We start from the raw sequence: 22,803 nt of genomic DNA, 5'->3' as shown, positions 1-22,803 counted from the left end.
AGTACTCCCAAGTCCTTCTCCTCAGGGCTGCTCTCGATCCATTCACCACCCAGTCTGTATTTGTGCCTGGGATTGCCACGACCCAGATGTAGGACCTTGCACTTGGCCTGGTTAAACTTCATGAGGTTGGTACGGGCCCACCTCTCCAGCCTGTCAAGGTCCCTCTGGATGGCATCCCTCCCTTCCAGCGTGTCGACGGCACCACACAGCTTGGTGTCATCAGCAAACTTGCTGAGGGTGCACTCCATGCCACTGTCCACGTCACCGACAAAGATGTTGAAGAGGGCCGGGCCCAACACGGACCCCTGAGGGACACCACTCATGACCGGTCTCCACTTGGACATCGAGCCGTTGACCACTACTCTCTGAGTGCGGCCATTGAGCCAATTCCTTATCCACCAAGTGGTCCATCCATCAAACCCATGCCTCTCTAGTTTAGAGAGAAGAATGTCATGCGGGACAGTGTCAAAAGTTTGCACAAGTCCAGGTAGATGATATCCATTGGTCGACCCTTGTCCACCGATGCTGTCACCCCATCATAAAAGGCCACCAAGTTGGTCAGGCACGATCTGCCTTTGGTGAAGCCATGTTGGCTGTCACCCACCACCTCCTTGCTCTCCATGTGCCTTAGCATGGTTCCCAGGAGAATCTGCTCCATGACCTTGCCAGGCACAGAGGTGAGGCTGACCGGCCTGTAATTGCCCGGGTCCTCCTTGTTCCCCTTTTTAAATATGGGGGTTATGTTCCCTCTCTTCCAGTCATCGGGGACCTCGCCAGACTGCCACGACTTCTCAAATACAATGGCCAGTGGCTTGGCAACTTATCCGCCAGTTCCTTCAGGACCCGCGGATGGATCTCATCAGGTCCCATGGACTTGTGCACCTTCAAGTTCCTCAGATGTTCTCGAACCTGTCTTCAAGTACAGTGGGCGGTGGTTCATCCTCACAGTCCCTGCTAGTTCTTTCCACAGCTTGGGTGGTAAGACAAGAGGCTTTATCAGTGAAACTGAGGCAAAAAAGTCATTGAGTAACTCAGCCTTCTCTATGTCCCGGGTAACCAGAGCACCAGTATCCTTCCGGAGGGGGCCTACGTTCTCCTTGGACTTCCTTTTGTCCCCTACATACCTGTAGAAGCTTTCTTATTGCTTTTTATATCCCTTGCCAAACTTAATTCCTTCAGGGCTTTAGCCTTCCTCACCTGATCCCTGGTCACTCGTACAACTTCTCTATATTCCTCCCAGGCTATCTGTCTCCGCTTCCACCCTCTATAGGCTAACCTCTTCATTTTCAGTTGGTCCAGGAGCTCCTTGCTCATCCACGCGGGCTTCCTGGTCTTTTTGCCCGACTTGTTCTTCATCGGGATGCACCTCTGCTGAGCTTGGAGGAGGTGCTCCTTGAATGTGGACCAACTTTCCTGGGCCCCTCGTCCCTCCAGGGCTGCCTCCCACGGCACTTTGCCCATCAGGTCCTTGAAGAGGCCGAAGTCCACCTTCTTGAAGTCTAGGGCACAGAGCTTGCTGTATAGTTTCCTTGCTGCCCCGTGGATCTTGAACTCCACCGTGTCGTGGTCACTGCAGCCAAGGCTATCCTTAAGTTTCACATGCCCACCAGTCCCTCCCTGTTGGTGAGCACAAGGTCGAGCATGGCACCCCTCCTTGTCGGCTCCTCTATCACCTGCAGGAGGAAGTTGTCATCCACGCATTCCAGGAACCTCCTGGACTGCCTGTGCCCTGCCGATTGTCTCTCCAACAGATGTCAGGGTGGTTGAAGTCCCCCATGAGGACCAGGGCTTGTGACCGCGAGGCTGCTCCTATCTGCTATAAAGCTCCTCATCTGCTCTGTCCTCTGGCCAGGTGGCCTGTAACAGACCCCTACCGTAACATCGCCTATCCGTCCCCGTCCTCTAATCTTGACCCATAAGCTCTCTGTCAGCTCCTCCGACCCCAGGCGAAGCTCCACGCACTCCAGCCGGTTGCTGACGTAGAGAGCGACACCCCTCCTCGCCTCCCTTCCTGTCCTTTCTAAAAAGCTTATACCCTCCATGTTGACACTCCAGTCATAGGAGTCGTCCCACCACGTCTCCGTGATGCCAATAAGGTTGTAGCCCTGCTCATGTGCACGCGTCTCCAGCTCATCCTGTTTTTTCCCATGCTGCGTGCGTTGGTGTACATACACTTCAGCTGGGCCTCCGACAAAGCCGACTCGCTGGCTGGAGCGACAGGGGTTCTCTTGGACGGCAGCGTAATATGTATAGACCAGAAAGAAGATCTATACAGTATAAGAAAGCATTCTGGAAAAAGACTAAAAATACCCAGGCTTTGATTCTGTAGTCAGATCAGCCTGCTTAGAACCACACTGCACATTGGCTTTGTTCATGGGTCATCTGTTGTCCACTGTTACTGTCCTGTGCTTCTCTGCTGAATGTCTTGAAGTCCCCTCTCAGCCCTGAGAAGGGAGGACAGTCGATGTCCTGGGTCAAGCTGAAATGTAGGCATTTATGCTGTTTGAACAGCTATGGGAGATAGTGGTGTTAGTTGCTACGTCCCAGCCAAGGCTAGTGCCTGTCTTTGATAGTTTCCCCTTTCTTCTGCTCTTGTCAGTGGTGGTTAAACCAGTGTGGTCAGAGAAGGACACATCCCTCATGTAAATATAGACTAGACCAGAGGGGACAGTTGGATCTCCTGTCTTCATCTTCCCTTTCCCAAGCAGATGATCAGAGAGAAGGGAGATATAGTCCCTGAGGCCCCGATGTGTGATGCTGCCGTGATGATGCAGAGGCACACAGTGGATGACTGCTGCTAGCACAGACCCAGCCTGTCTCAGGCATGGGGAGGGACCCATGCTAGCTGTGTAAAGCACTTCTCTGCTACATTTGAAGTCAAACATGTTAGCTTAAATCATCCGTGTTTCAGATTGTCTCTGACAGAGCAGTTGAAGGATGACAACCACCAGCGGAGAAGAAACAGCCTGCAGTTTCCCAAGTGAGTTATGTCCTCATTAAACATCAGTAAGCTTATTTAATCAAATGTGCAGCATAATGCCATGCAACGTCGGCCCTGATAATCTCTGCTGAAGTCAGTGGAGCTCTGTGCCTGTGTTGCGCCCCATGTGAATAAACTGAATTGCCTGGGTTGAAATCGTCTTTTTTCTTAGATATGTATATATGTTTTCCCTTTATTACAGCAGTGCTAGGGTAAAAATTTACCTAATGTAAGTATTTTGATAATGCCAGAATATGTCACTGTAACTCTACTACAGTATAAAAGTTATAAAGTACTAATGTAGCGAATGATGAAATAACAAAATGTACGTACTTTTTTAAAAAAAGGAAGTAAATCTTTCTGACATTACTGAAATACTGCACTCACTTTCTCCTTTAAAATTTCCTTGAAATCAAAACATTACTGCAAAATGTCTGAAGTCCAGCAAAACAGCATTTTTTGAGAGAACTGTTTTGTCAAAAACAGCTATTAGTGGTCAGGTTTTGGTTTGGCGCAATGTATCGAGTTTTTAATGAATCTGACCTTCTCTGAGGTTTGGGACAGTTGAGTCCAAGATTCTGGTTTCAGCCCATCCCAACAACATGGTAAAAAGAGGTGAAATATTACAGTTTCTGTTCCTGGGACTCTGTGCAAACCATTTTTTAAACCCTTGTTTCAAAGGGGCTGCCAGGCCTTGAGATTATCTCGGAGCTTTGCTTGAAACTAATTCTGGTAAAACTTCTGCATGAAGGCTGGAATCGGTGCACTCAAACAAAGAGCAACAGAAGTCTGAGCCAGATTAGATTTATACAAATATAAATCTACTGGCATACATGTAAACTTGAGCCAAAGTTTATGACAAAAGGCACAATGTTTAGCAAACACTCAAATGAATGAATGCTGATTTATGACAGAACTTGAAACTAGGCAAAGGGGATGGAGTTTCAATATTGTGATGAATTTTATACAGCTGGATACTTAGTGAAAGTCTTCCATGTGGGTTACCATTCATCTTACCTAGTTATTATGTTCTAAAACTCAACTCTGCCTGTCTGCACCAGGATTAAAAAACATAGGCTGTTCTAGAAGTTTGCTCTCATCTAGACAGAGCTACACAGGAAAATTCTGGCTGGGGATGCACGATGCATTTGTGCAGAACGAACATCCCTGAACGGGAGGTTCAGCAGAAGGCAGAGCACTCCAGCAGCCTGACCTCCCTTCAGGTTTTGTCACTTATTTCACATGAGAGAGTTTCAAGGAAATTCCTTACTGGGTCTTTGCTGAAAATAACTGAACAGATGAATGCTATTGTAATGATTTACGTGCTCGTGCCTCCGTTCTGCTGCCTGGTGACCGAACTCTTCTCGTGATCCACATAGAATGCCCACTAGCACACAGCCTATTGTAAACAGTCTTTTTGCTGTTCAGAGAGAGATCAGTAGAACACCCTTTAGTATTAATCACTCATTAAATTTGACTAAAGCAGTGATAAGTGAAGTATTTGATAATGAATAATCAAGATTAAAAAAAAAGAATCTGCTCCAAGTGTTTTTTGAGTAGTGTTACAATATACAGTTGTTGCAAGGAATAATATTAAATAGTACGTCAAAAGCAGAAAAATGAAACGGAAAATAATAAGGAATAAAGTCTAAACAAGTGCTGTTAGAAATAGGAATTTTTTTTTAATAGCATTGCTAATGGCATTGGGTAAGAAGTTCTTTGTCTGGCTGCAAATCTGAAAAAAGAATTTACCTTTATATAGCAGCATCCTTCACAAATGATAGAGATTTCAGTTGAAATAAAATTATGCTCCAGTCAGTTCCTCTCAAAAATGCCAAGATCCTTTAGAACACTGATATTTTAATCCTGAAATACTGCAGGATATTTCCTATGTTCCACAGATGCTTACTTTGTATCCTGTGACAAGGAAAACTAAACAATGGCAGCAGTTGGTGAATCATTTCCAAAAGACTAATTCCTCTCTTGAGTAATTCCACTATTACTCAACACACAGTTCCCTGGCAGTACAGTACAATTCCCTGGCGTCTCAGAGGGAAGAATGTGGCACTTTATATTTTATATTAGATAGCATGTATATTTTAAATATCCTCTGATTCTGTTCCAGTTCACATTTTAGACTAATAAGGCTGAAAGGAATTCAATTTTTCCTTTGTTTTTTGCCCTCTATGTGGTCCTTTCCTGAGCAATCAGGTTGGTGTTACTTTCTGGTTCTTATGTATTATCCAGTGTGTCTATGTTGAATCAAGAGAGGGTTTGCCTAAAACAAACCCAAAACCATGGCAGTCTTCCTGTAGGCACCGTACTGGTGCTTAAGGGTTTGGTTCTCCTCTGCTGCAGATTTTTTGTGTGATCTTGGGTTAGACCCACAAAGAAATTCAGGCTGTGTTTCATGTATATGTAAACCAGGTTTCCTGCCAAGAAAAGCATTTGCCATTCTGATTCCCAGTCACTGGTACTTCTGTTGCCCCCTTTGCTGTGTCTTGTACCAGTCTGGAGACCCATCCAGCTTACCACACACAGCCATTGAGTGGTTCACGGAGGAAAAACAAGTGGCCATGGTTTTCTAAGTAAATCTGAGCAGTGTTAAATACTTGAAGTGAACCTAAAGTTTAAGCAGGCTTCAGTCTTAGCCCAGGAAGCAGGCTTGCACCAGCCCTGTCCACATCCCTCAGCAGTCAGGAAGCCTGAGCCGAGTTCCACGCAAAACAGAAAGTGTGCTACTTCTGTCTAGTTATCTCTGGCTTTTTTTCCTCTCTTTGTAGCAGTAGCTCCTCCTGACTCTCTGTGTTTCCTTGCTTTTGCTAAGCTAGAAAAGTCAGAGGGCTATAGAAATGTATGCCCAGGCAGAGAAAGGCTCAGAAGCTTAATTTTCCATATCATGGTTGAATGGTCTATTACAATGTAGCTGCTGTATAAAAGAGCTTCTTCCATTTCCAAGTCTTTCTAAAAGAAAAGAGTGATCTCTCTTCAGCCTTGGAAATAATTCAGGCATTAACTACAAGAAAGCAGTTCAGGCACCAAGCACAGGAAAAAGTGTCTAGACTGTGAATCCCAAGCAGAAATGGCCATCTCAACTCTAGAGAGCCCTTATTGACACTCTCTGGTGCCTTCCTGCTCCATTTGTTGGCACTTGAGAATCCTTTTCCTTCAGATAAATTTGTCTCTCAGACATTGATTGCTGGTGAAACAGCAAGACCTTTTCTTTGATTCCAGTATAATAATATGTATTTTTGATCTTAGCATAAAACTGTATAGCTGTAGACTGGGAGACAGATGAAATTACCAGTACAAATACAGAACAAAAAGGGAGCCCTTGCCTTGGTGCATGTGCAGCGTGAGTGCTCTATAAGCACGCCATACCGACTGACTGATTAGCGTAGTAAAAAACCAAGGGAACTGCAAAAAACCAAGGGAACTGCCCTGTCAGCACGCTCTGACTTAACACAATTGCCCAGTCCGAAGCCTGGATAAAGCACGGATAGCTGACAATCAGCCTAGTAAAAACAATCAGTTGAAGAAACAGATTTAGGCTTTTTGCAAAAGTGGGCATTCAACAAAGAGTACTGCGGACCCCTTGTGCGTACGGCAGCTCCTGATAAAAGCTGTAGAAGTCAGTGCTCTCAAAAGTTTGCTGGCAAGAAGAAAATACCTATCAGTGCATGACAGAAGTGATCCAGTCCATTAAAAACCTCATGGATCGTGAGGAAGATGAACTTGAAATCCTTGGCAGAATGACAGGTGCAGGCACATAGGCAACAGAAGAAACATTCCATCTATCCAGGCTGTGGTGGGAGGGAAGAGAACCTTGAGGGAACAGAACTTATCATAACTGACTACATGGAAAAAGATCACTCACCAATTAGGAGCTAACTTACCAATTCATCAAACATAAGAGACTTCAAAACAGATGTCTAAAGATGGCAATCACACACCACCGTGTTGGCAATCACACTGTATTCCAACAGAGGAACTTAATGGCCACGATAAACACGAGCTCTCTGTTTATCCCTGAGGTATGAATGATTACAACTACTTGAAATGGCTGCCCATGGGATTTAAAATACAAGAAGGAAATATGAGCGAGACTCCTACTGAAGTGGTAAGGCACTTGTTGTGTGTGATGAGCTTTTCAAGGCTGGACCTGAGGCAGAGAAAAAAACAGCCAGTGCTCGGACTCGAGCTTCATAGGCATAAGAAAATCCAAAAGCTGAGTAATGCAGTGCTTCATCAGGAGAGAGGAAAGTGGAATTTGAAAATTAGTTAAATATTGAGGAAGAATGAAAGAGGAACGCAAAACAAGCAAACGGTGAAACTTACCAGTAGGAAAGCGGAAACGAGGTGATAGTGACCCAGCTAGGGACTGAGGCTGCTGAAAAGGGCTCTTTGGAAGGGATTGAAATCCTGTATAAAAGGATTTCAGAACATGAAATGGGTCCTTCAAAAGCAAGATAACAAAACTGCTTTGAAGTGAGGTGGAAAACAAAAATGCACATACACCTCACCTCAATGAATGCTTTAACAGCCAGCAAAAAAGAACATCTGTAACTCTGAGTTGGCATTCATGTCACCTGTCTGGGCTAGAGCTAAGAAGCTGAAGGTCAACAAAACAGTGAGAGAGGATCATTTCGCAGAGGAAATGCTAAAAACCAAACAAGTCTGTCTTCCTTCGAAAAAAAAAAGGGAAAGGAAAGGAAGGAAAGGAAAAAAAAAGGAAAGGAAAGGAAAGGAAAGGAAAGGAAAGGAAGGAAAGGAAAGGAAAGAAGGAAAGGAAAGGAAGAAAGGAAGGAAAGGAAAGGAAAGGAAAGGAAAGGAAAGGAAAGGAAAGGAAAGGAAAGGAAAGGAAAAAAGAAACCGCGTAATCCACTCTGAAGAGTTTTAATAGTTGGGGAAATGATCCCTTCTGAGTAGTGGAAATAGGGAGTTGTCTGAAAACTAAGCAATCTGCAATAACTAGAGATGAGTCACATTACTGCTAAAGGGAAAAATTCTCTGTGGTCTGCAGTACAGGTGGTGAAGGAAATATCTTTACAGAGATAAAAAATATAAAATATATTTTTAAAGTCTTTATATTAAGCATCATTACATAGGAATACACAGGATGGCAGACTTCCTCATCAGTTTCAGCAGTTTTTTTTTTTTTAAAAAAAGGACGGTCATCATGTTTCAAGAATGTAACAAGGCAAACAGCAAAACAGTCACTTTATCCATGCCCAAGACGCTCAGTTGTTAATTTGCTCTTTCTTTCTTCATGTCAAACACACTCGGGGCCCTGGTATGTAGATCACTCTCACGAATAACATAGATGTCCTATTCCAGGAACTTAGTTTAGACAGAGCAGCAGAACAGGTCAGATAGTACCTTTAATGAGACAGGGAGGGACTTAAGCAGGAGGAAACAGGAATGTCACAGCAGAATTGTGTTTTGTACTTGCCGTTGCTAAATCCTACCGCTGTACTAGGGGTGCAAGGTGACCCTTTTCCTTTTTTTTCGTGAGTGAATGTCCCGGTCTCAAACGCCACGGCATCGCGCTGCCTGTACCGCTCCCTTCCCCTCTCTGGCTACGCACGAATACATGTACACATACCAGATTTTTTTCTTCTGCCTGTGTGGTTCGAGAACATTCCCCCTCTCCAGGGATGCAGAAGTACATTTATGGCAAGAGGTGAGAGCTGCCGGCTGGAGCTGCCACCCCTGCGCGGTTCAGGCAGGGCCGGGGGGGGGTCGAAATTTGAAATGTTTCGCGTTTTGCCGTCACTGCGCTCCGGAGGGCAGCACTTGGCCCTTCTGGCCGTGCCCCCGACACGCACCCGAGCTGCAAACTCCCCCTCCCCCAGCACCGGCCCCGGCGGGCGGCTGCCCCGCAGCGTCGTCGGCGCCGGCGGCCCCGGCGGGCAGCCGGGCAGCGCGCAGAGGCGCGGCCATCGCTGAGCGCTCAACATTGCCTTTTTAGGGCTTTTTTTCTTTCCTCTCCGTGTTTGTGTTTTGGTTTGTGGTTTTTTTTTTTTTTTTCCCTCCCTTCGCCTTCTCTCCTTGCAGGGACGGAGCCTGCGGGGCTGTGGCGGAGCCTCCCTCCCTCCGGCCCGCCTCCCCCGCCGCGCGGCCCGGCCCGGCCCGGCGCGGCCCCGTTCCGCTCCGCTCCGCTCCGCTTCGCTCCTCCCAGCCCGGCAGCGGCCGCCGGGGCGGAGGAGGAGCTTTCCCTCAGCCGGCAGCGGCCGGGCTGAAGCGGAGCCAGGGGGGGGGTGAGACATGTCCCTGGCGGAGGGGCGGCGGCGGGAGGAAGAGGAGGGGGAAGGGGAAGAAGGGGATGGGGCCGGTGCGGGGGAGGAGGTGGTGCAGATCCGGCTGGGGGACAAGTGCTACCCGGTGTGCAAGAGGAAGCTGATCGAGCAGAGTGACTATTTCCGAGCGCTCTACCGCTCGGGCATGCGGGAGGCCGGGCAGGGCCAGGAGGGCAGCTGCTGCGCGGGGGGCTGCGCGGGGCTGAGCGCCCTGGGGCTGGAGCTGGTGCTGGACTTCATCAACACCTCCTGCCTGGCCAGGCTGGAGCAGGAGGAGGGGGGCGACGAGGAGCCCCCGTTGCTGGAGGAGCTGGTGGAGGCCGCTTCCTACCTGCAGGTCACCCCCTTGCTCCGCCTGCTCCTCTCCCAGGTGAGGCTGGGCAACTGCTTCGAGCTGCACCGCCTGGCTCAGGTCTACGGTCTCCAGGACTTGCACGATGCCTGTCTAGACTTCATGGCCACCCATTACCATCAGGTGCTGCGGCGGCCCGATGCCCGGCCCCATCTCCTCCTGCCCCACGCTCTCCAGCAGCACTTGAAGGAGAGGCGGATGAGGGGCACCGCCACCCTGGTGGCCATCGGGGACTTCATGGGTGCCTCCTCCCGGGGCCTGCCCCCAGGCTGTCACCCTCAGGTGGAAGCCCCCTGGTCTATGCTGAGGTATGATGAGGAAGCGCAGAGGTGGCTGCCCCTGGCCAACAACCTGCCCCCTGACCTGGTGAATGTCCGAGGCTACGGGTCAGCGATGCTGGACAACTACCTGTTCATCGGGGGCTACAGGATCACCAGCCAGGAGATTTCGGCTGCCCATTGTTACAACCCTTGCCTAAACGAGTGGAGTCAGCTGGCTTCAATGAACCAGAAGAGGTAAACCCTGCTCCCCGAAATACGTGTGTGTCCATGTGTATTGTCAAAATATACCCTATTGAGTCACGTGGTGGTGACTGAACTCAACGTTACGAGAAGTGATTCAGACCTGTCTCTGTGCCGTGAATCACCGTGTCTCTCACATCGCATGGGGGAAGGACCGCAGCACTTGGCGATGGCTTGGCAGCATGCCACCAGACAGGGCTGGCAAACCTTGTCCTCACTGGCACAGTCGTCCCACCGCAGCGCAGTGCTGCAGCCTCTCTCTTGCGTAGGGGTCCCCTCTGCGTGGTGCAGGGAGCTGCTGTAGCAAGGGAAGGGTGAGGAGGATGGGACTTGGTTGCGTAAATGCTGGTGGTTGAGGCCTCAGCTATGGGAGAACATGAGCTAGGCATCAGCAGAGGAGGACTGGGCTGCTGCGCTCCAACATGTGTGATCATTCACCTTGGTACGAGATGGTGGTGGGCTCCCACTCTTCCTTTAAATTGTAGTATATAAGGATCCAGTCTCTCCAAACGGCTGTCTCACTGGCAGTAGAAATTCTTCTTATAGTGACAGATTAAAAGAGCCCTGGAAGATAAATAACTTCTCCTACTTCTGTCATGGTATATTTTAGCTCCAGTACTGTAAGTGACGAGTTTTCCTTCTCTAAGTGGGGATGCACAATCTATGAGAGGTAGAGGTGGCTGAAAAATTTTAGTTAGAGATTGATTTGTACTTTCATAAAAATCTGAATGTTTTGTAGGCCTGCCTTTCAGTGCAATACTCACCAGAAAAATGTCAGGAAGACTGTGAGAAGTTTCTCACTTCGTGAGAATATTTTGATCTGGGAAACTTTCATAGTTTTGACCATTTTGCTTTTCCCTGTATCCTTTCGAATTGTTTGTTTGACATTTATGTTTAAGTTAGTATTCAGAAACACTTGTATATTATGTTTGAAAGAACAATAGAGAGCTAGCCTTGAGGGAGACCCAAGAAGAGAGGCCATCTCCCTGGCCAAGCTTGTGGCTGCACTACCTTAATCACGCTGCTGAGTTATCAAAACAAAGCCTTTTACTTCACTGAAACAAAATGTTTCTGTTTATCCAATATGAACTTCCTTATTGTTTCCATTTAGAAAAAGTGCTTCTCTGCCTTAATCAGAACTAAAACAAGTAAGGAGGCCAAAATTCACTGTAGAATGGAAATTCTTTTCTCCATCCAGTAAATTCAAGGATCATCCAGAGATTCCAACCATTGGCATAAATGCTTTGTATCTGGGTAGTAAAACCACAGCCTATTCCAGTGAGCTTGCCAGCTAAAAACCCTCAAAACAGGGGTTTGACCTAAAATTAGTTCTTTCCCGTTTCACCGTTTTTTTTTTTTCCACCTCCTGTATTGTGATTGTGATTATTGCACTGGAATTATTGCCCCCCTAATCAGTCAACAGAATTGATCGGAAACTGGGAATGTCTTGGCTCCTGGAAAGATGTTGCAAAAAACAGCATTTGTAAAATGAGGTTTGGCTTTTAAACACTGCAAACACCTTTTCTTGCAGACATATTTCTTAGAACCCGAGCCTATAAGCAGCCTTCACCGAGGTGCCTGCGGGAACTGAGATGTTTTAGCCAGCCTCGCTTCGGCAGTCTTGCCTACATGAGCATGATCGAGAGCACATTGGCCTCAGCAGGAAAGGATGATGGGGCAGCCCGCACAGCATCTCCTATGGAAATTAACTTAAACACAGAAGTCCCACGTTGATCGAGTTACGAGGTTTTGGCATTGGTTCGCGTGATGTGTAGAGCGAGAGAGATGTTACTGCGTGAGATGATTCTGCAGCTGGCAAATGAGGGCTTTTTAAAAAATGCTTACAACTTGGCTGTTCAAACTCTAGATCAGCCTTTTTCCCCCACACTTTCCCTTTTTTCTAGGATATATGATTGTTGTATCTGAAATAAACACATGGGTATTTCTCCTTCTATTACTACTTGCAACTGCACTGCCGTACCGACTTAATCTTTAGGCCCATCACGGGTGACAGCAAGGTATTCCTTAGCATGGAATTTAACATAGGCAATTTATGGCAGAAAAGTAGCATGGGAATTGGTATTTTGGAATTGTCTCTGTTCGTAGGTTTCATGGTAGTTATTGCAGGTCAAAAAGAACCCAGAATTACGTCTACCTGCAAGGTAGCAGCAAGTGAGTGTGGTGCTCTCTGAATGCTAATCAGGGGAAGTTTTTTTTTCAGAGAAACACTGCTTTTCATGGAAACTTCACAAAACATGGTTTTGACTTTAACATCCTAATGGAGTCTCAACTCCGAAGTTATTAATTACTATTTTTTCTATGTGATATAACATTTCAGCTCTCTGATGACCAACTTGACGTTTAGTGGCCAGAGCACAGGAAGAGATGGCCTGCGCCATAAGAGCCAAGAGCAGAAAGATTTTTAGGACCAGGGAGTTTGCATTCAAGCAGGAACAGCAGTGATGCCTGCCTGCTGCGTGGATGTGCTGCAATTAGATCTGCGCTTTGCTTGGCATTGTATTTTTAGCTTGTTGTGCTGTAGTAAAATAAGCAGGACAGTTGCCCAGCGTGCTGCTTAGGAATTATGATCATGTGACTGCTTGCCAAATGAATTTATGTCAGCTGATATAATTACATCCCATGGATTAATTTTTTGCATGCCTTGAGGGAGGGTTCTTGTTTCCATTGAAGATGGTTTGACTTCAGACAACAAGAGTGTCTGGATTTGGCCTATATGAATTAGTGCATATGTTGGCCTCAAGAGATGGCCGAGGAGTTCTGGAAATAATTGTGCTGATCTGCTGTTAATATAGGAAGTTCTCTGCCCTCAACAAACCTTGTAAATGCTGTGATATTTGTATCCTTAATTATTTGCATTATTACAATATGGAATCCCAGGATTCTATGATTCTCTGCATATCTATAAACAAAATACTCCTGACTTAATTCCAAGTAGAAGACAAAAGCCATCAGATATACTGAATACTTAACAGTCATCCTGGTTTAGGTTAAAGCTGTTAGCTTTCTTTCTAGATGTAGAGGTCTTCTTACTGTAGTTTCAAATTTGTTCACAATAGATATCTCTTGTGTGTTATTCTTGTGATACCCAGATAAACTTGAGACCTTGTTTATGCATATACAGGGGAAATAAAGTAATTTGATTAGGCTAATATAGGAAACCTGTGACTGAGCCTGGAATTTCTCATCATCTGAGGTAAATGTGGTTCTGGTCACAGATATGTAATTATAACAGTTCACAGTTTCTAGATCTTTTAATTCAAGAGATATTGCTGTACTTGGAATAATGTCTTCAGAGGAAAACTTGGACTTTTTCGTGGAAGAAACATCATGTTAAGGATTGCCCAAGACCACTTGTGGTCTTTGGGGACAAGAAGGTGACAAAGCACATTGGGGACTGTTCAAGTGATGCCCTTGAACACCTTTCTATACTTTTCTTTAAATCGATGCTCTCAGTTGAAATTTGCTATTTGAAAATAGTATACTCATAGGATTTCTACTGCAAGTGCCAGTTACAGCTGTATATTCCACTTTTATTTTCCTTCAGAACCTTCCTACTCATGGCAGGTAAATCTTCCAGGCTTGGAAGACCCTTGTAAGCCCCTGGCTGAGATTATGCACATGCACATGGAACACAGTTTTTGTGAGCAATCTGTGCCTGAACTGCTGCCACTCTTGAGGACTCTTACAGGAATATAGGAGAGGATGCTCCTGGGGAATGGTAGTGATTTATGAGACCTTCTCTTTACCCATTTTTAATTTTTTTTTTCACTCAAAATTCCTCTGTGTTGGGGGAAAATAGACTTTTCAAAAATTTTTAAGTTAGAAATATTCATGTCAAATTTATCACAAGTGTTGTCACACGCTTCCAAAGGTAAAGGCTGGATACAGTGTACTCTGCAGACTCATATAAGGAATGAAAAAAAAGTGGTTCATGCAAAAAGGTAAAATGCTTTGGAATTGCTTTGTAACTGTGCTTTCCTGATTCTTCACCTCTGTTGTAAATGCTTTAACTCTAGAATAAAGAAGTCATCTGATTTGTGAGAAAGTTTGTTAAATTTGATCATTTGGCAAGAAGGAACCACAGGTTAGGTGGTCCAAACCTTCTGTTCTGCAGCAGGACCAAGCTTACCTTGCAAATACATGTCTAACTTGTTCTTGAAACACTCCAGCGATGTAAATTCCAACCTCCTTCCTCCCAGGTATCTTGTTCCCATGTTTAGTTACCCCTCTGATCCGGAAGTCCTCTCTAATTTAATCTGTGCTAACTTTTTCTTGTTGTATACTAAATGAATGGCATCTGTCAGTGAACAAGAATGCTTGCTGACCTCTTTACAGCCGCTTTCACGGTGGTCTCCTACAGGTACATCTATGGCTGTTAATGCAATCCAGAACAATGCACGAGTTGTTGCATGTTGTCTTGTATTCAGAAAGCTGTGCAGTCTGACCTCCAGATCCTTTGTGTTTGTGTGTTAGATTTTCTTCCTTCGTGCATATACTGCTTTGCCTTTGTCTTTATTGAATGAAAAATGTTGTATTTTGAACTGTGGTAAAACCCCCGAGCTCGCTCTTGCATGTGTTCCTGGGGTCCTTTCAAAGGAACGAGGGACGTGAGGAGACAGATCATACCCAGTCTGTCCCAACGGAAGGGTACTCCACCAAGCCTGGCGTTTGGAAAGTCCTTTTGATCCTCCAGGTTTAGATAACTCACTGATGCGAGTGGAGTTATATCGCAGTTGAATCTGAGGGACTGTTCAGCTCCGTTGTTTCCAAACTGTAGTCCATGGAACAGTTGTTAGTTGTGGAGAGCTGGCTGGTTGCTCACTATTTGCTTTCCTTGTTTCCAGCTGCTCCAGCATATTAAAAGAGTGTAAAAATACACTAAATATTTCCTAATGTTCACTCTCCATAAAAACACCTGCTGTTATTGGCATGGAAAGGTGAATGGCAGAAGTTTTTTATAACGTATTGAGTCATTGTCCAAACTTTCATATAAAGTGTGCTGATGGTACTTATGGCTACTTTTGAGTACAACCAACCTTGCAGTTAATGCGTTCCATAAATCCGAGATGCTTGCGCTGAATGTCATCCATTTTAACAAGCGTTGGAAGTGGTTAAATGACTGACACTAATATACATGGCCTCCCTCTAGAATAATAGAAGTTGAAAGTTGTGTCATACATCTTTTGCCAGATGGTTTTCCTTGTGCTGCAAGAAGCAATTCAGTGATACAAAGGCCATCAAGCAAAAACTGTATACGTGACCTCCATTCAGCTAAAATAGTAAGAGACTACAGCTGCAGGGTAGCTAGAGAACTACGTGTGAAGTAGGAAACCTGAATTCTTTAATGTTTGACATTATACACTCTTGTTAGTTAACTCATGTCCTCTGTGGCTGAGCTTTTAGCGTGTTTAAAAAGTGAGTAGAAGATCTTAGAATAGAGAAACGCTATCTCCACGCATCTTAACTCATTTTATAAGCCAAAAATCCTGCAACATCTCAGTCATAGGCACAGTTACAGACTTTCTAACATACTTTAGATTTTAAAGGATTTATTTGTAAATGCATTTACATTTTGTATTTTTGTCCCTCTGTTAATTTGTGGATTTTTTTTTTCCACCATAACTTTTAGAACAGGTACATTGCTTTGAAAATCATCATGTTTTGCAAGTAGTTTTCCTCATTTCATGCCCCTGTTGATTGCCATGTTTTCTGGCTTTTAAGATGGAAAACATAATTGCTGTAGAGAAGAGATGAACAGAGTGACATAATGGTAAATGTCAGCAAAAAAATAATGAATAAAAAGCAATTAATTCCTTCAAAGGAGCATTTTCGTTTCCAAAGCTATATCAGGATGACAAGAACAAAATGATTCCATCTGGAAACAAATTCTTTTTCCAAATATTTAATAAAAAGAAATTGCAGGGCAGTCTGCTGCTAGGCAGCGTTCATTTTGTCCAGACAAAGCCCTGCAAAACTACTTAGCGGTAAGTTTTGAATCTTGGATTCACGCAGAGCAAAACTCACTTTACTGCTCAGCAGGGCAGTGCCAGTCTAAAGCACCACTTTAGTTTTACAGACATGAAGCAGTTCCCCATTTGGCTTTATGCTGAGCCGGTGCACTCCAGTGACTTTCACACATCTATTTAAACGGAATGCTGCCTGGTAAAATCTCGATTTGGCCCAGCAGTGGAGAAGGAGCAACCTTTCTAGGCAATGAGGCTGTTTCTGAAGAGAGGAAGAGCTCACCTTTTGCTAGACCCGCTTCCATAGCTGCGACGAATAGCTGAGGATGCAAGCCCTCCAGCTTCACGCCCTCCAATTTTTTCCTGCAGACTTGCACTTTTAACACCCAGGCCCTTTGGTTTTGCCTGTATTATCTCAAAAGTGTAAGATGTAAGGCTTCTTGCGCTTCAGTAGTGAGAGTTGCCCTTTGCCATGCTTAATGGAACAGAATAAGAAATAAAAGAATGGGTCATTGCCTGTGGAGTGCAATGTATGTTGTTCAGCCATGGGTGGAACATTAATTTACAGATATATCTTGCTTCAGTGGGACAGATTGTGTATTTAGTAGTTTAACATAGATTGTGTATTTAGTAGTTTCACAGATTGTGTATTTAGTAGTTTAACACTGAATAAGTTACAGGAGATTCTGTTTTCCCTCTTTTACAAAACATGATGCAATATGTGCCACTTTAGATTTCTGTTTATTAGGGTTATTAAAAAGATTTTGTCTTACAAACTAAGATAAGTACACATTCTTAGGCATTGATCAAGTCTTGTTTGAAATTCCTGCAATTTTAAATAAAATAATATCCTCAACTCTGTGTATGTAGATTACGTTTTTCTCTACTAAGGTACTTTACTAAATGCCTAGTAAAAGAAGACATCTACTGAACACATCAGCCAACTAAACATTTAGAGCTCAAACTGTGACCAATTGAAATCCAAATAAAATATTCAGCAGTCTCAGCATCAACATCAATAACATCCAGAATGTCACTGATTGTTGTCCTAAGTAATTACAGTGTAATTACAGAATTTTGGCCTTGAACAGAAGAGTTCAGATGCTGTAATATATGAAGTGATGGTATGACTTGTAAGTGATGATGAGTATATTGGAGCCTGGATAGGAAGAACTTACTTTCCTATATTTTTCTGTACATCTATGCAACCTATTTCAATGCTGTACTCTTTTCTTTCAGGTCCAATTTTAAGCTTTTAGCTGTAAATGGAAAGCTCTATGCCATCGGTGGTCAATCACTTTCCAACGTGGAGTGCTATAACCCAGAAAATGACTGGTGGAATTTCGTAGCATCCATGCCAAACCCTCTTGCAGAATTCTCAGCTTGTGAGTGCAAGGGCAAGATCTACGTTATCGGAGGATACACTACACGAGGTAGAAAGCTTGCCTTTACTTTTTTTTTTTAAAGCCTGATTCCTTCTAAGGTCTATTTCTTCTCTTTTTCAAGAGATCTTTTCAACTGATGTAGAAAGTGCATAACGCTCATTAAAACATGTAGAAATAAGTCATTGGTAGAAAGTAATTGACAAACAAAACAAAAAATAGTTCTGTCATAGAGGAATCAGATTTTTTTTTTTAGGGTCTACATGGATCTGGGGCTCTTATTCTGAGGGGGCAGACTGATGGGTACTTCAGCACCCATTTTAGCCCTTCTTTTTGGGGATTTTGATCACACAGTAAAGAGATCTCAACAGATAGACTTTGTTTACTTCTTAAATACCTGGTTTAGACTGTCAGGAAGAAAAATATGAAGAAAATATCTGCCTGCATGGGTATTTCTCAGATATTAATAGATGCCATGCTCTTTTCACTATAGCATTTCAGTGTTTCACAGGCAAATTTAAGTTATAGGTAAGATTTTCAGTGTGAAATAACTTAATTGAATAATTAATCAGAAGCTTAAGCAAAAACCAACATTTTTTGACCTGCTTCCTTTCTATACCCTGTTTTCTGAGGATACTATACAGAGGGAAGGATTTGAAGTTGCATTCTCTCCTGACAGTTTCTCTTTCTTTATCCAGTAGAAAAGCAAGGCACTTAAAATGAGCTCCTGTTTGTTCGTTCCTTAAGCATACAGTGCCATTCTTTGGGAGGAATACCATTTTCTCAGCTTTTTAGAAGTAATTTTTTTTTCAAGTCAAATGTTCAGTACTTACCAGAATTTCCTCGATTTAAATTCCTATCTCTAGGCCCTTGCTGACTTCTTTGACCACAGTAGCTTTAAACTTTTTTCCAAATGGAGAATAAAATTAGAAGAAAGATCAGCCTTTTCGGAGGGTACTGCAAGCAAAGCTAACCTGACATTAAAACAAGCTATCCTTTCTAGTGGCTGAGCAGATTTTAGCCCTGAACCATTATAAGGTTTATAAAAGACCCACTTCCACCCCTCATGATCCTTGTGGCAGTGATGACCTTCAAAAGCATTTTGTCCAGTCCATTCTGGCCCAGAACGTGGTGGCTTCCCTGAGGAAAACAAAAGATATTGGAGTGCCTGTGTCCATTTGGAGGGTCCTAGTCCTCTGGTCATCCCCACTAAAGGACCTGTTGAGGTGCCTTGTGTTCCCTGATGTCCGGCACAGGGAGTGAAGGATGTCCCGCACACAACATTTGCTGTGCTGAAAAGTCAGACCCAAGGGGAAACATCCTTTGAGACAAGAGAGCAGAGAACAAGGAGAAGGGACTGAAACAAACAATAATGGGAAGACTCCTCTAGAGACCAGAGTTACGGCTTTGTCATTTTTATCCAGAGAAGCAGAAAGAAGATAGAAGAAGAAAAAGCTCTGATGTGGTTAATAGTGCTACAAGATTATGGGAGTGCCAGCTTTTCTCCTTACTTCCCATGCACTTTGCAAGTTCCATTTCCATGGTGCTTGTGCTGTTTTCTTCAGGTCACCTACTCCTGGTAGCATGGATAGGAAGATCAGCATCTTGCCGATGCAGAGCCTATTCCCTTAAAATTCATTAACAAAGTTTATGTAGACAGGATTGCTGCCCTATGTTGAGCTCCTTGTTCAGTACTTACTGTCTGTGGTTTCAATAGAAGGATAGTCAGTGGGTTACCTCTTGCTCCTTTCACACCTCAGGGGATTGCCACTGACATTCAGGCCACTGTCTTTTCCTACATCTTTTCTTAGGTCTTTTCCTAAAGGCCATTTTAATGGAAATGGAATAGTAACACAGGATAAAATTGTAAGCAATGGATAACTAGCACATTTAGGCTTCGGTTTAAATCCAAGACCATTCAGGACGACAAATGCCTGTGCTTGTTATGAATAAAGATCCTTTCCTGACGAGGGTCTAGAGTTGTTTTTTCTATGACATCTAGGCTTAGGACAGATATCAGACTTAGAAATAGAATTGCTGCAATTACACTGGTGATTCACCTTCCAAGTTATGCAGATGTTGGAAAGAGTTGAGGCGTAACTGACTGTCTGAGAGACGCTGAGGTTTATTTGCTGTTTTGCTATATTCACTAAATAAAACACATGCAGCAGTTAATATGTGATTTATTTATTTTTAGTATTTCTGCATATAGCTCAGTAAGACTGTAGTTTCGGTGTCGTTTTGTAGGTTTTGTGGATATTTTTTTTTTTATCTGTGTAGAGCTTTTTCCTGAGACTGCATTTGCCAAAAGATGGTAGGATCTGGAATTTCCCACTGTAAATTAAAATGACACTTCTTGAGTGAAGAGCCTCCTTCCAGTTATCGCCTCTCACTTGTGAACCTAGAAGCTAATAGAAACTCCATGTCAAGAACGATAATGTTCTTGTTTTCTATTGTTGAGGCTTTTTTTGTTTCAGTGGATACCAAAGACCTGGGCTCTGAACTGAGCAAACAAAGGCCATATCACAATATATCTCCATTTCATAAGCCCCCTCTCAAACCATAGCACTTTTTTTCCTGAAAAGGTTGCTGCTATGGATAGACATTGCTAGAAATGTTGGGATTTTTCCCTTAATGAGTCAGAGAATGATACATTGTTTGTAAACAAAGATTGTCTATATGTAGAGATTTGATCAGCAATTTCATAGAGCATTGCCAGGATATTTTTCCTCTCTTTTCCTTTATTTAATGTGGATTAGTTGTTCAAGAAGGCAATGTAAAGTAATAAGCAATGACTAAAAGTCATCACAGTGCAAGCAAATGCTACAGCAGCACCTCCCTAATCATGCTGCTAATGCACTTCATTCATGACAATCCAGTTATATTTATGGCCATTTATACCTGTGCCCTTACATAACTTGTCAGTATGTCACCATCTGCTGTTCCACTTGGGAGCTCATCTGGAGCTCATCGTGCAGGATAGAGTTGTAATATGGAGCAGATTTTATTAAAAGACCAGGCTGGAGTCTGCAAACCTGTTGCTGCTTGTCACTTGAGTTTGAATTTAAGCTCAGGTCTCCAGAGATTGAAACTGAATTTACTAGCTAACAAGTCCTGAGTGTTCTGTGTTAATTCAGTGAAGCCTTGGACACAGCCAGGCTCTCTGCTGCACCATAAATCAGGTCGTACTGTAACAATTTCATAGAAAAACAGCATTGCAAACACATGCATCCACTGAGTTTTAACTGAAGTATTAGATACAGCTTCAGCCTTTTTCTGTGCCTCTGTCTGATGCTGGAGCACAGAGTTCCTGGTTCTTAAATGATTGTGACAGTATGTGTTTCTCTCTTTATGAGGTACCGAACATGTGCCCTTAGGTCATCCATGCCACTCGCAGAAATGTGACTAGCTTTATGAATTTTATTCCATAAAACTTTGATTTATGGAATGAAATGCAGAGTATCAAAGTTAAGCTTGTATGATAAATCATCACTTGACAGCCATTAATGGAGCACACTGTCTTCATGATAATTTGATTCATCTGTGATCCCTGTTGGAGAGCAGAATATTGCCTCATTTCCTTTTTCATAAAAAATTCTTACATATCAATTGGAGAAAAAATTAAAAGCATAAGTTAAAAGGTAGGGATTGTTCTGCTAAAATTTTAATTCCCAGACCATTTACATCACATAATGTGCCAGAAGCAGCTTAATTTTTTCCTCTGAAAGGGAACAGAACATTCAAGCTTTATTGTCAAGGGCAAAGACTCGCAGTTCTCAGTAATCACTATTTCTTCCCTGGTCTGCTATGCTTTTGCAATGTAATACATTAGCAATCTGTAATACTGGCTGATACAGTTTCTAAGGAGAAAGAATCTTAAATATATTTATTTATTTATTTGTAAATATCTCTCCTTTGTTTCAGATAGGAATATGAACATTTTGCAGTACTGTCCCACTTCTGATTCCTGGACCAACTTTGAACTTTGTGATGTCCATGTTCGCAAACAACAGATGCTGTCTGTTGAAGAAACTATATATCTGGTAGGGGGTTGTATTCATGAACTTGGACCAAACCAAAAATCCAACCAAAGTGAGGACGTGTTAACTGTGCAGTCTTACAACGTTGCTACCAAAGAATGGCTCTACCTCAAAGAGAACACGTCAAAATCGGGTCTTAACTTGACTTGCACTCTCCACAATGATGGAGTCTATATATTGAGTAGGGATATTACTTTATCTACGAGCTTGGAGCACCGTGTTTTTCTTAAGTATAACATATTTACGGACAGTTGGGAGTCACTGAGACGCTTTCCAGCCTTTGGACAAAACATGCTGATCTGTTCTATGTATTTGCCTGATGGGCGAGAAGTGTAACAACATCAGGTTTTTCTTTTCAGCTCATTAATCGTTCTTGGAAGAAATATTGCTCGCTCTAAATACTTCCAGTTTCAGAATGTAATGTGGTTGCATAACATAGGTATAAAACACTCATTCTGTTCTTCAAAAAAGTTGCAAAATCTGACATTAAGAGAAATGCTTCTAGAAACAGTTTTAGGATTTCAGTTTAAAAATTTTATGGTTTTGGATTTTAATTTCACCACGTATTGTTTGCAATTTAAACATAAAATTATTGTTGGTAACTGATAAAGGAATTCCAAAGGCAAAACTGATCAGTCTAATTTTATTCTCCATCTTAAGAGTGTTGAAGATAAGCAAGGAGTACACGTGATAAAAGTGGAAGTAATTCAATAAAGTAAATAATAAGTTTAAGAAAAATCAAAAAAAGGAATTTTTTTTTTAAATGCAGTTTTTACTCAAACTGTCCTGTCAAATGCATGTTTAAAATTGTTTATACTCTCACATTTTTATCTCTTCCACAGTAGCAAGTGAGATTCTCAATGGTGACAGCAATGAGGGTACCATCAAGAAGTAAGAACTTCACCTGAATTATGTGTAATTGAATGCTTTGCCAGGGACTGGGAGGAATTGCCTAGAGGCTGAAGGTTGCTGGTTGGATACTAGGTGCTCCTTTAATGGAAGTTGGCAGCATTTATCACTACCATTAAGATAAAGGAAAAAAGGGTGTAAATTCAAATGGAGAAGTTTGCTCATCTTCAGAAAGGTTTTAAGTTTTAGTTACCTTTTTGTACTCTCTAGTACTGAGTTTTAAAGATTGAATTCTAGTTGGGAATAAGCTGCATGTTAGGAAAATGGTGCATATGCATAAACAATGGTGATCTGCACCAGGCGCATCCTGCTTGGTAACAGTCATCCAGAACATCC

General features: G+C 43.2%; 1 protein-coding gene across 1 annotated transcript; it reads left to right on the top strand.

Moving 5' to 3' along the window:
- Positions 1-9,247: 9,247 nt before the first annotated feature.
- KLHL42 (kelch like family member 42) lies at positions 9,248-21,894 on the top strand. Its single transcript, XM_086610825.1, has 3 exons — positions 9,248-10,146; positions 17,376-17,569; positions 21,443-21,894. The coding sequence occupies exons 1-3, from the start codon at positions 9,248-9,250 to the stop codon at positions 21,892-21,894; spliced, it is 1,545 nt and encodes a 514-aa protein (XP_086466951.1).
- The last annotated feature ends 909 nt before the right edge of the window (positions 21,895-22,803 follow it).

This window comes from Tauraco erythrolophus, chromosome 4, assembly GCF_009769465.1.
Source record: "Tauraco erythrolophus isolate bTauEry1 chromosome 4, bTauEry1.pri, whole genome shotgun sequence".
In the NCBI taxonomy this organism is placed as follows: Eukaryota; Metazoa; Chordata; class Aves; order Musophagiformes; family Musophagidae; genus Tauraco; species Tauraco erythrolophus.
Note: the sequence above shows the minus strand (reverse complement) of the source record. Positions and strands in the feature narration are given on the sequence as shown.

Excerpts from the sequence above, each read along its gene's own strand:
- KLHL42 (XM_086610825.1), top strand. The coding sequence starts at position 9,248 with ATGTCCCTGGCGGAGGGGCGGCGGCGGGAGGAAGAGGAGGGGGAAGGG. Across the intron at positions 10,147-17,375 it reads GCTTCAATGAACCAGAAGAG|GTCCAATTTTAAGCTTTTAG; the intron begins GTAAACCCTGCT and ends CTTTTCTTTCAG. Across the intron at positions 17,570-21,442 it reads CGGAGGATACACTACACGAG|ATAGGAATATGAACATTTTG; the intron begins GTAGAAAGCTTG and ends CCTTTGTTTCAG.